At 39.1% G+C, this 14,325-nt stretch overlaps 1 protein-coding gene across 1 annotated transcript in view; it reads right to left on the bottom strand.

Annotated features, from left to right (window-relative positions):
* The window catches only part of GFRA1 (GDNF family receptor alpha 1), a 131,273-nt gene that overhangs the window by 16,725 nt on the left and 100,223 nt on the right, over positions 1-14,325 (bottom strand). Inside the window, exons 6-7 of the mRNA XM_079312495.1 lie at positions 12,610-12,744; positions 9,386-9,564 (exon numbers count right to left, since the gene is read on the bottom strand). Of these exons, the coding sequence (XP_079168621.1) occupies positions 9,386-9,564; positions 12,610-12,744 (314 nt within the window). The remainder of the gene's footprint in view (positions 1-9,385; positions 9,565-12,609; positions 12,745-14,325) is intronic.

The following is a 14,325-nucleotide window of genomic DNA, read 5'->3' on the forward strand; positions in this document are numbered from 1 at the left end:
CCTTACTCCAATCTCAGTCCAGGCACAACCCCCCTCTGCCCTTCACTGTGCCTCCAGGGCAGCCCAGTGAGGGCATGGACACTACTCCAGGACCATGCAGGATCAGCATCCTTCCAGCTCAGCTAGTGCAGATTTTGGTGGCTTTTTTCCCCCCAGAATCTGTATTTAGCCATTAAATCATGAGAGGAAATACAGAAAAATAATATAAATAAGTTTCATAGCAGATTAAGTCTATGAGTCAGTTGAGTGTCCAAGCATTACAGAATGGACCTGCAAGAAGAAAGGACAAAACAGCCCAAACCAAAAGGAAAGAAAACCCACAAGCAAACAAAAGCCACACAAAAAGGAAAAACAACAAAACAAACAAACCAACAAAATCAGGCAGGGAAAGGACCAAATGAGCACTAATGGCTAACTGGAAGTGAGGTTTCAGATATTTCAGGTGTAGATATGCCAGTGAGCATAAGACCATGAACTCTAATAGACACTTTTCTGTAGGATTAGACAAAATCTCATCAACCACTTGTCCCAAAAAAGAGCACAGGAAATAGCTCATCTATTGAAACAACATGCTGATCATTAAGATAGTGTCCAGTAGTGTCTGCAAGACTTCAAGAGCCACCAAGGGTGACAGTAAATGAGAAAATTACAGCACAATGTGAATGTAGTTCCCATCTGTGAGCTATTCCCTACACTCATATACTCAAGGAGTCACAGAAATCTCAGAAAACAACATTTTTGGTAAAAGACTCTGGGGCAGGCAGCCCCACACCCCTATTCCAGGATCTAGGAACATTTCTGCCACCTCTGGGGATTTCAGGGAACATAACCTGAGACAAGACAAACCACTTGACACTGCACCAGGACTGTGCACAGCTCATCAGGGTCCCTCTCAGAGCCTTCCCCTCTAGGGAATGAGGAGCTGCCCTGCTCCCCTAAACCCTCACCCCATCTGCACCATCCCCCTCCAAGACACAGAAGGCAGGAAATTCATAAAACTCTCTGCACCTGTGACTAAAATGCTCCACTACCCAGAATTATTCAGCCTCCACACTGTCATTTGTCCTAAGCCATCATACTACAAAACAAAATTGTCAATACTACTTCAATAAAAGTGTTTAAAAGTAGTTTTCAATTATAGAAGTCTTGTGAAATCCTTCTGCTTAGCTAGGAAAGAACAATTCTTTGCAAAAATGGCAGAACTGATAAAGATTTTATTTGTTAAACTTCAATCTATTCTGGCAACTGCTGAGCTATTTTCATACCTTAGAAAGAAACACCTCACTATTGACAACATTATCTGATACAGCACTAGTCTTTTACTTTGGTTTTCTTCATGAATCTCTGTGGATATATTTTTTTTTTGAGGATAATCTAGTGCATTAACACAGTTTGTAACAGTAAAGTATTTATTGTTTCTGAAGCAGTCAAATACACTATGTGGTTTTCAGAACAAAAAGAGGCTATAAGGTGATAGCTGCACTGAAGTTAACAGAAATTAATTGGGTTTTTAAGGCCAAGAGTAACTTTTCATTATGAGTTTCTGGAATAACTAGTATGATGGGATTTTGGTGTATAATAAGGACTCCTTGAAAGCCATTCTTGTTTTTTAAAAAAAAAAAAAGTATTCAAGATTTCAAGGCTTCTGCTCTTGGTTTCTGTTCCATTAGAAACCTAGTGGCACAATCACTTTTGCCTACTCTGGCTGGGTATGAGGGGCAGCCTGCTGGCATAACCAGAGCTTCTTTCACTCCAGAAAGTGCAGATGGGAGCAGAGCCATGACTAAAACCTAATATTTGTTAATAGCAAACAATATGTCTTAAACAAAGCACTTTGTCAGGTCCCATAAAGGCACAATATATTCTGAACTCTACTTCTAAAGGCAATATGATTAAACATGTACCATCACAATGCAATGACCTAGAATTTTTATTGGTAGTAGTTATGCCTTAAAATTAATTTATAATACTGCACTCCATTTTATGGCTGTTTTTTGCAGACTATAGTGAGCTATCTGTTTTAAAAGGGAAATACATGATGGACTAGGTATTTGATTGAGAACTAGAGTTGGCTGACATTAGGAGTATCTTCAATATGATGAAGAACCACATAAAGTAATAACAAGGGCTATGAATAGTTTGATTTGGCTTATCTGATGTGATCCAATTCTGGTTTATTCTAGCACTTTGTGTTTCTGTGGTATTCTTGTAAGAGGATATCCATGTGAAACATAGAAACAACTGTGTGTTAGGGGAACATTGCAATTGCAAATCTGCTTTTAGTAGCAATACTTTGCAAAATTCTTTCTCAGGATAAAAGCTGTAATCTGTCCATAGAAATTTCAATTTTCTGTAAAAGTGTGTAGTACAATTTTCATAAAGCTGTATTTTTGTAAGTCATTAAATTGGTTTTTAGTAACCTCATACTCATTTTCAATTGAACAATTATTAAACTATAAAACAAAATTGCACAATTCCTAAAACTGTAGTCTGGAGTTTTACAGTCTGCTATAAAGTGCTGTATTGTTATAATACACTAAAGATGCTCAGACTATTAAAACTTTTTTTTTTAATGAACCATAAAATATTTTATCATTGATGAAATAATTCTGAGGTATTATGCACTTCAGCAGTATAGATGCAAAATATTTTGGTCTCATGAAAAGCATACTAATCAAAAAACCACAATTTTAAACTGTAATTCTAATATGCAACATAAACCATGTCACTGTCTTTCAGGAACAGGAGTTTATTACACCCAACTTCAAACATTAAAAATCAGAATTTGATCATTAAATATAAGGTCCAGTCTTAGAGAGAGATCTATGCCAAAGAGACTGAGTGCTAAGCACTGGTGATAACAACAGAGATGTGATGACTTTCCTGTTGTAAAGTTTTCACCTGTATTTCACTCCACAAATCATGACTGATGTTGTAAGGGGGCCTGATATCCAACTCAGAAGTTCAACCAAGCCTGGTAAATGAGAACAATTTTTTCCTGGCTACTGATGGCTGATGTGTCACTGCAACACTGACAGTGACATGATGTGTCTGAGCTATGGGTTTGATCCTTGGCTACATCCTCACACTGCTCCTCTCCATTCAAAAGAGAGGCAAAGCACTCCCTGTACTTAGAAATTAATCAGCTCTATGAATCACATCTTTATCTTCAGCAGGATTTCAGCAAACTTGAAAACAACCTATCTTGTGTGCTGCTGGAATTCTCTGGCAAGGATGAAAAGCTCAGTCCTGCTCTGAGTGGGAGCTGCTGCATGACCATGAATACATGATGTGTACCTGCACATTCCCTGCACACCTGTACATTCCCTGTACACCTGTACATTCCCTACACACCTGTACACCTGCACATTCCCTGCACACCTGTACATTCCCTGCACTCCTGTACATTCCCTGTACACCTGCACATTCCCTGCACACCTGTACATTCCCTGTACACCTGTACACCTGCACATTCCCTGCACACCTGCACATTCCCTGCACACCTGCACTCCTGTACATTCCCTGCACACCTGTACATTCCCTGCACACCTGCACATTCCCTGTACACCTGTACATTCCCTGCACACCTGTACACCTGCACACCTGTACATTCCCTGCACTCCTGTACATTCCCTGCACACCTGCATATTCCCTGCACACCTGTACACCTGCACACCTGCACATTCCCTGCACTCCTGTACATTCCCTGCACACCTGCACATTCCCTGCACACCTGCATATTCCCTGCACACCTGCACATTCCCTGCACTCCTGCACATTCCCTGCACTCCTGTACATTCCCTGCACACCTGCACATTCCCTGCACACCTGCATATTCCCTGCACACCTGCACATTCCCTGCACATTTCCTGCACACCTGCATATTCCCTGCACACCTGCACATTCCCTGCACTCCTGTACATTCCCTCCACACCTGCACATTCCCTGCACACCTGCACATTCCCTGCACTCCTGTACATTCCCTGCACTCCTGTACATTCCCTGGACTCCTGCACATTCCCTGCACACCTGCCCCTGCCCCTGGCAGCCACTGTGTGCACAGCAAGGCAGCTGGGCTGGGGCTGCCTCCTGCCTAAGAGCACCAGCATTTCCACACAGACTGAAAACCCCAACCACTATGGTCCCCTCACCTCTGGATCCTGCAGGATTCAAGCAGTAATGACTACAGCCTCAGGAAACTGTATATCCACACTTTTTGAGGAGCCACTCCAGCATGGTGCTGAAGAAAACCAGGATTAACTTCACTGAAACCAGTGTCAATGAAATCAATGGACAAAGCAGCATCTGTTGTGGTAGAAGGGAATTTCATTTAGCACTCCCCAAATCAGAAGTTTAAGATTAAAGATGAAACCTTAAGTTAGTCTTGGCCATCAGATCTTAATCTATATACACAAAGCACTTAAGACTTCTTTAGGTACAAGGGAATTGCCACTAAAACAAATTATAGACATTGCTTTTTTAGCAGAAAAGCTGCCAATAGGTGTTCTCTAAATCACTTGTACCAGCAGGCTGACCCCATTATGTCAGCTAATCCTGAAAATACAGGAGGCAGATTTAAATCTTTTCATAGAAAACACTTTTTTCCTATTTTCTTCTGGTTCTGTCACAGGATTGAGAGATTTATATTGCTGTCCATCTTTTGCCCCAGATTGTATCTTTCTGTGTAGCTGCAATTCCCAGAGGAAGAGATCCAAGCAGGACTTTTCTAGGCATGGAGCAGAGCAAGCAGGGCATTGTTTATCACAAAATCAGTGCTTGTTTATCACAAATTGAAGAAGTTCATGGGCTGTGTGAAGGGATCAGGGAAGGAGGGTGTGCATGGCTGAGTTAATACTGGTGCTCAGGGGATAAAACAAGCTTTGTCTGTACCCCAGGGCTCCATCTCAGCAGTTGTGCCATGCCCTCACCTACACAGTGCCTGTGCTCCCTGCCCATGCTCACCCACCACCCAATTACCAGCCCAGGGAGACCCACACCTGCTGTGTCCTGATCCTCACAAAACTACACTGGAACTTTCAACCCTCTCCAAACATTCACATAATGCTTTCAAATAATGATATTTAGCACCTAGGAAGAAGCATTAAGCAATTACAGAGGGTAGTTAAACCACCAGATTAGCAGCTCCTGCACAGTGCTGAAGGTCTGCACAGACAGATCTACATGGCAAAAGCAGAATCATTTCCAGTCTGAGTCATGGGTAAGTCCTGCTCTCCTCAGAGTACTGTGAGCCCTCTCTCCTGTTTTTGTCCTAGGATTCACCATTATAAATATTTTTTTAATACTAGTATTACATGAATTTGTGGAAGAGCAGCTTGCATTATGACCCACATTACTATAAACACTCACTAATCTTACACACAAATAGAAAGAATTGACATACTTAAGTATCCAGATTTCTCTTTTCCCATATTCCCCACAAAATGTTTGATATTTTCAATTTCTATCACATAGTTTTTAAATTTAGCTGCTGAGAGCACAACAACATTTACATACTGGACTTCAGTCCAAAGGGCCCTGTACCTCAATTTTATCTGTCCACTGCTGCTTTCCTGAAAAGCACAAAAACCTTAATTTCTCTTTGAATGCTTAACATCCAAAGCAAGAGCAAGGCATAATAAATATGAGAAAACAAAGTATAGAGCTAGCTAGCAAAACTCTGATGCATATATTTACTTAAATGTCCTTCACCATCTTGACTTCTACAATTTTTGTCTTTTGCAAACCATCCTTTAAAATATTACAGAAAACCCAGAGTGAAAGTCTTAGGTTTTTTTTTATCTCTGTGATGACCCAGGAACAACTGCTCTAATCTATCACTCGAGATTAATTTCATTATCATCCTCCAAATCCATCCATCTCTCCTAAATGCAAAGGCAGCCTTTTTTTGAAGAATACATGGTGTGAGCAGACATCCAAACTCATTCTTTTGTCCCTTTCAAATAATCCAACACGATGGTTCAGGCAGTGGGGGTAGAACATGAGACTGGAAGACCAGAACCATTTTTTGACTGGCATACTGAATGCAAGTTATGACTGAAAATGAAGGATTAACATATATGTCACTTAAATAGAAAACATTAGAGTGAAGCTACCAGAAAAAAAAAAAAAGATAGGGTTGGCAATTACTTAATAAAATCTGCCTCTATAAGGAACATGCTGTCAGGATTCATCTTCCTTGTTGTTCACAATATTTTATGTTATTTTTATGTGGTGCTGAGGATCCTTTGCAAGATGTCAAGCACTTCAAATATAGTTAAATTTAGCACTTCATATAAACCTAACTACTATTTACTATGTTTAGCAAATTCTGTTAGAAGTCAGATTCATAAGAAGAGTTTAGAGGATTCTTGACAAAATTAAGCATCTTCCTGGCAAAGATAGAATGCTGATTTAATTGAGGGATTAAAAAAAATGAGTATCTTACAGATTCTGTGTGTATGATGCATAAAGTCACCACATATCAGAAATAAACATTTTATCTGAAATAAACATTTTCAACTTGAAATAAGAAATTACCCCATAATAGGATGAATTGCAAATTCTCAAAGCAATGATAAGTTCAAATGAAGAACAACTTCTAAGCAGCATCACTAAAATAAACATTACTTTAAAGTCCAAATCTACAACAACTTTTTTTTTAATAAATAGTGAGTACAGGTAAACAAAGAGTATCTTGTATTTTCTTAAAGTATTTACCACTTTTCTCATTCCCAGGTCTGCTTGTGCAGGAGAATGTGGCACAGCAACAAAACCATCAGTGCACTCCTGCCCAGAGCATGACCATTCAGAACAAGTCAGAAAGAAATTTATCAAAAATTGCAAAAATTGCAAGTGGTGCTCTTGGCAGATTGGGTTAGTGCCCTGTATTTTACAGCCCTGGGAGGCTGGTATTTGCTCATTTCTGTGGCATATTATACTAATCAATCACTTCCTGCTCTTTCTTCCCTTGCTGTATTTATTTCAATGATAATTTATACTAATCAATCACTTCCTGCTCTTTCTTCCTTCACTGTATTTTTAAACCCACCAGAATATGCAGCCCTGTTGCATCTCAGTGACCACTTCCTTAGCCCCTCTCTGCCATCATCTTTTTGTGCTGAGACTGATGCTTGTAATTTGACTTTTCATAGTGTTCAGGCTATATTGTCTTTTAGAAACCTTTCAGCTCAGCTGCTAAGCATATTAAAAAGCTTTTGGCTGCACTAGTTCATGTTTTGAAAACACTACAAAGGCATATTTTCATGGGAAGAGAGGCTTGGAATGAATACCCTTCTCCAAGTGAAATATAAGTACCAGTTCTTTTATAAAATTTGCATTAGGGTTTAAGTCTCACATGCAAAGTGGCACCATACCGTCCAAAAAAACACAGGTTTCTTTTTTAAAAATTGTGGGCTTGTTTTGGCTCTGTTCATAAGTTACTTTTTGAAAAATGCATTAAAATATTAGAGCTTTGTTCTTTGTGTTTCAGTTCTGACAGAAGGAAGTGGTAGGCATAGAATATTGTGCTTCACAGGAATAAAACTGCTTGGTTCACATAACTTCAGTGACCTTTTAGTGCAGACTTTATCTACAGATTCTACCAAACAGCAGAGATCATTCATTTAAAGGAACCAATTTTCCCTACAGACCTTTACTTCTTGTGCCAAGTACATTGGGGGGTACACTTGAAGTCACAGCACAGCTTTAAAGCAGAGCTGATAAACTCATGTGGGATGTGACTTCAAAAAACCAGAGTAACAGGAGAAAGGCTGGGGAAGAATTTAAGTCATTTTCAAAACACGGGAACATCTATTCAGGCTTAAGGAACATTTGCAAATTGAAGTGAATCCAATGGGATTTGTGATCAGTTGCCATTTCTTCAGTTCTTTATTTATTATGTGTACTTTGGTAGCATCTGGAGGCCTTACTCTACAGGGGGCTGTACAAACACTGAAGGAAAATGTGATCTCTCCCACAACACAACTTTTTAATATAACATGAAGTGACTCAATAATATCCCATCAAGGTCTTGTTCTAAATGCAAGATATTCCAACTCTTGGATTTAAAAGGCTGCATTTCTTTCAACATACTCTATTTGGTTAAATGACTATTGCAAATAGCAATATATGCCTCCAAATATCTCTCTTATCAATAACTTACAATAACAGATGTGAAAAGCAGAATTAAAACAGAAGGACTTAAACTCAGCACCATCTATCATTAACCCCCTATATTTTGTAACTCTGTAATGTCCCTTATGTTGATGCAGATATCATTTTCCAATGCAAAATAGATGCAGGAACTGGAAAAGGATAAAGGAAAGCAAGTGGTGCAGGAAAAATTAAGCAAAACATATTTCTCAGAAATAAAACATATGGTTCAGTGCACATGGAAACATTTAATATTAAGAAAAACAATTTTTTTTTTAATAGGAAAGTGAAAAATCAATGCTTTAATAGTGAAATCCAGAAAAATTTATCTTAATATCAGCTGAGACCTTAAAGCTTGGACACTTACATTTGTGTCACATAGCAATTTTCCTTCTGCAAAGACAAAAATAAACTGGACAAGCTGATCTATCCCTGCCTGACCTAATTTTGCATTTAAACCACCAGAAACTTTTATAGCCCGATTCTAATCTGGCCTCAGGATGTTTTCATTTTACATTTCCTGCTACCTTTTTCCTGCCTTAATTTTGCTGTTGTCTCCTGCCCAAGTCCTTCAATCTTTCAAAGAGCTGCTAAAACTGTCTTCAGCAAGTGGTGAGCCTCTAAATCCAGAATCAATGACCCACTATCAATAGCCTAATTTAAATGTCAAAGAGAATTGCTACAGCCATTGGCCAAAATCACACAATGACCTCGACCTCAGTTCAGGAGAGTGCCCGATTCAAAATAGTTTCATCTGTGTCCAGTTTCTTCAACATGTAGCTTGTAGCACCACATGTTCTCTAATATCCAGACCTACTCAGCCAAAAAACCTTCTTGAGTTTAATGCCAGCAACATTAGAAGGAAGGCAGAAGGACATGCTAGCTCACATTAAGGGTTTCCTCTGAATTAGGAATACTCAAGGGATTAATTTAATCTGACATATCCTGGCAGGATTCAGAGAGCATCACATTCATATTCAAACCTGTGAGAAGAAATTAAACACCATCCCCTGCTCCTGAGTCAGCAAGGCAATAAAAGTTCACTTTGAGATATGCAAGGTTCTGATTTAAAATAAGTGATAGCTCACAACATATGCAGCTTGTAACTACACCATGGGAATAAACAGATATTACAATTTAGGCAAGCATCTATTTAGGCAGTGGGAGACTACTCAACAAGAATCTATGAAAAAATTTTCATTTCTGCACAACAAGAAGTACAAAACTCTCTTACCTGCAGGTTTGCACATGCTGGTGAGTCATTGTGGGAGGGTATTTCGTTGTTGGTGGTCTCTGACCCTGTGTTTTTAAGTCTGGAAGCTGTTGTAGTTGTGGCTGTAGTGGTCTGTACTGGTAAGATTGGCTGCCAGACATTCACATCAGTGCCATTGCCAAAGGCCTGAATTGCATTTTCTGTGAAAATAAATTACAGGCAATTTTCTATTTCTAAAAAAAAAAAGGCAAAAAGCAGAACTGAGTTGGTTTTTATTGCCATTATTATTATTACATTTAAAATGTGTATTTATAGAAACTCAATTTTTTGCTGAAAAATGTGTGTTATTTTTGAATCTATCAGAAACATGAACTGAAAATCTGGGGTCACATAATTATTTGGTGCAGCCTTGTCTTTGCAATGTTTCCAGTAATTCTTGCCAGAAGCTTTATGACTTATCATAATCATATTTGCTACCACCCAAAAGACTCAAAAATTTACTTTCAAGATTTAAAATATTTTTTATGTCATGTCCCAATTCAGGCAGTTGAAGTTATAGAGAAAACTAGAAACAGAGAACAGGATAAATATTTATTTCTACAGCTTGCTGTAGTAAAACTAATATGCCTGTAACTATAAAATAGTTTAACTAAGGCAATCTTTTCCTTACCATTTTCAATCAAAATCTGCATAATTGGGTGAGGGAAACATGGTTAAACTAAAACTTTAGAATATAAAAGTTAAAAAGCTTATCACAGTTTCACAGGATTAAAGAGTATGTTTATAGCAAGAGTAAATTGGTTAGAGTTTTTTATAAACAAATAGAAAAACAGTTCTTAATCAGGTCTTTGGGGATTCAACAAGGATTTGGGGATTTCTTATTTCAAATTCTTTGTACAAGAAATCAAACAATTTCACTGGGGACTAATATGTGGAAGTTATTAACACTTCTTCTCAGTGGCATTCCTTGCCTTATAAAATAATTTACATGTAATTTTCTTCTGAAAAAGATGTATTTTATTCTGATATTAGTTCTCAGTACTTCAACATGCAAAGAGAAGAGCTGGTAAAGGGCACCAGAAAGAGCTGCATTAATGAAGACAAAGTGGAAGAGGGACATGATATTATTCCCTGAATAAGGCAATATCAAAAGCAGCATTTCCTAAAATCATGGTAACTCTTTGTTTCCACCATTGCAAGAATGGTCACTGAAATACCTGCAATCCTTCTAGTTTTGAAAGTAACAAGTGGCCTCTACAATTAGTCTTCTTCAATTATTTCACATCATCATACTTGATGATCCTTATGAGTCTTCCAACTTGAGATATTCTGTGATTGCATGACAGAATCACAGAATTCTTTGGGTTGAGGGAACCTTTCAAGGTCTTCTAGTCCAACCCCCCTGCAATGAGCAACTTCAACCAGATCACTGTTGCACATCTTCTGAATAACAGGTTTATTTTTCATTTTGAAGGGGAAATATGCTAAAAAACTGACTAGCAAGAAATTCCTAGTTTCTTCCTACCATAGAAAGATAAGTTTTTGTGCTGTATAAAAGAAGTGGGAAGGATTTTAATGACATTTTCTCCAGGCAGTGGAAGGCTCATTAATGAAAATAATTTCTTTTAAAAAAACCCTATTCTATGTGAAAGACAAAACTTTGTGTAAAATCCAGAAACACCTTTAATTTCATCCTGAAGAAGATATGATCTTGCAGTTAGGATGACATAATTTGTCTCACAGTAACCTCCAATGCCTTTGATTTGTCTTCATTATTGCTTCTGTTCTGATGGCAAAAGGAAGGACAAGGAATCGCTCTGTCTTTATGTTCCAAAAGGAACCTGTAACACTCTAGAAATTAACACACCCACAAATGAATAAAATCTGAGCTATTGCAATAGATATAAATGGCAGCTGCCATTAGGCTTGAAGAAGGTCTGCTGGCATACTGTTAAATTTTACTCCTTGTAAGGATTGAACTCTTTTCTCTTTTTATTTTGTTAAATGACCTTGAGTAATTGATTTGTTCTTCCAAAGCTTAATAAATAGTTTATCACAGAGCAACTCAGGTCTTTGTGCACAGAACTCCCTGAGCCTTCACTGCAATGCTGCCTCTTGAGAAGTCACCAGTGAGCATTTTCAAACTCTCCACTAAAACACTGAACCCTGCACTAGCATCAGCTCAAGTCTGTAGGGCTGGACAGGCCAGTCTGGATCACTGAGCTCATTTACTGTTTCTGAGAAAACCAATGATGTCTGCTTCTTTTCATAAGCTGATGAAATATGACTTTTAAAACTACTTCTACCCTCCAAACTCCTGCTGGAAGCCTATTTCTTAACTCTAGTCTGATGGTTAATAATTTTCCCATTTAAAGCCTGAATATGCATGGCCAATATCTGCCTTTTTGATCTTATGCCAACATTGTCCTGCAGGTGAAGAAATCCCTTCCCCTCCCTGGGCTTGCCCTGCAAATGCAATTTCAGAGGACAATCACGTATCCTTTCAACTTCTGTTCTGCTAGACTAGGGAAGCCAAGCTCTTTTGGTCTCCTCATTTGTCTGAAATTAAAACTCTGATGCACACTCCACATCATCCAATTATGCTGCTCCAGGCAGACAGGAAATTTGAAAAGAGAACCTGCCAAAATCGACTCCACTGAGCCATTCTGAAATTTATAATAGTCCCTAATTTGGAAGTGAGTCCGACAGAAAAAAAAAAAATCAATAATTTAACAAAATCTTTACAATAGTTACTATCCAGACTTGTGTTAAAACCAGGCATCTGAGATCAAATATCCTAAAAGAAATGAAGTTGGCTGTAAATTGCAAGCACAATCCAATTTATATTTACTTCCAGCAAATCCTTCATATCCTAAACAACATGTTTTTTTTACATGAAGTTCTTAAATTATACAAAAAACCCCTCAGGTGTTGCAACTCCACGGTGAAGATGCTGCCTGACTGTAAGGCTCCAAATATGACCTGTGATGTAAACACATTTCAATAGCATACAACTTTGGGGGTTGATTTGTTTTTCTAAGAGCTTCTCATGTTTGCAGTCTTGGCCATAAAACACACAGTAATCAGTCATATTTGCTCATTCTTTTAATTTTTACACCCACAGCAGAACCACGCTCAACAAAGTGCAAGGCGATGGCCTCGATGTGTCGTAACACACTCAAGCAGTAAAGGAATTCCAGAAAACACCCTACAACACATTAGAAGACACCTAATTTTGTACTCACTAAGGCATATGTTGTCCTGGAAGAAATTCAGAAATTTCTGGCATTCATCAATGTCGTTGCCACTGTTGCTGCAGTCGCACCACGGGGCCACGCTGAGGCTGCTGGAGTCGATGTAGTTCGGGGTCATCACGGTGCCTGTCACCAGAGTGAAGCACAGCACTGAGCAACCCTTGCACTGAGGCATTCCTTCCACCCCAAGATGGCAAACAGCCCTTGGGAAGTTGTGCATTCGGGGCTGGGGTCACAACACAGCAGGTTGAACAGTTCCTGCTCTCAGACTCTACAGCCCTGTGCTGTATTTCACACCTCTGTGGTCTGCATCACTTCAGGGGCTGCAGCACGACTCACACACTGAAGACACATTTCTTCCCTCCAAAAAGGATTCCCACAGAGGGCTGCATCAGCAGAACTGACATGTAGAAAACCATGGCAGAGGGAGGGATGGGTTGGGTTAGGAGGTGAGCACTTCTTTAAGGGTTTTGCTGCCAAATCAAGCACACGTGGACTGTGTCCTTAGAGCTGCAATTTAAAAAATGATGTTCCTTCCTTGCTTGTGTTTTTTCTCCTTTTAATTCTAGCTGCAAATAAATGGCTGAAACTAGGTAGTCAGAGCTGTGCTTCCTCCTTGAGTCTGCAACCAGAATGAAAAAGCATTTCTGAAATGCATGAGTGAGGAGAAGGCTGGCCATGCTGAGGGGAGCCCTACACATCTTGGAGCAGGGTTAACCCCAGGGTGCTCATGAGGGACCTGCCAGCAAGTGATGGGGATGATGAGCAGAGCAAAAAACAGCATGCATGAAAAGGTACAGCAGATTCTTTGCAGGTAATAAATTATTATTAATCCTGCTGTTTCACTACTTCTTCAGTGCAGTGATTATTTGTCAACAGCTTTCCAACCACCGGGTCATTCTAACTCTGTTACAAACTGTTGGGTAAATATTCTCCCATTTATATGCCAGCTCAAGGCAAGCAAGAATGAAATGAAACCAAAGCAGGCATTTTGTGTTCTAAAAGATGCACAGCAACTATTCATCACTCCTCTGGATCAGGAAACTGTTGTATGATAAACACTTGCTCAAGCCAGTAGTCTTACTGAATGAACTACCCCAGCAGGTCAGATATTTCAAACTTTCCTAAGGATTGCGAAGTTTGAATCTTTATTTTATTTGTCTGACCAAAAGGGAAAAATTAAATAAAAAGAGGAAGGTATTCCAGACCTGAACAGCTGCCAGCTGCTTCAGGGAACATGTTCCTCACTTGATAATTTGCAATTCTAGGACAGGTCATATATCGTGAGGAAATGTGATCACATCTCCTCAAAACTGACATCAAAGTAGTCATTAAGAAGATGGAATAGATGAAGGACAAATGTTAGAGACCCAAAGTGTACACTAGGAGAGAAAATTTGGTCCACAGGTCCAGGGTCCAACAGTCTGCAATAGCAGACGGGAAATCAAACATCAAGCTAAAAAAAGGAACATTAGAACTACCACAAATCACAGAGTGATGTCTAACAGCCTTTCAGTCACCAGGCAGTGCTGGGAAATGAACAAATCAACATGCAAACTGCCTCATATGTGACGTGGGAGACAAAGCACAACAGGCACTAGGGCTGGCCTGAGAAAGACAGTAATGGATGTGAAAATGAATGTGGTCCTATTGTGAAATTCACAAAAAGCATCTTTTCTCTTGCTTTAGGATGTTCTTCAATTTGAC

This window comes from Erithacus rubecula (genome assembly GCF_903797595.1).
Source record: "Erithacus rubecula genome assembly, chromosome: 9".
Taxonomy (NCBI): Eukaryota; Metazoa; Chordata; class Aves; order Passeriformes; family Muscicapidae; genus Erithacus; species Erithacus rubecula.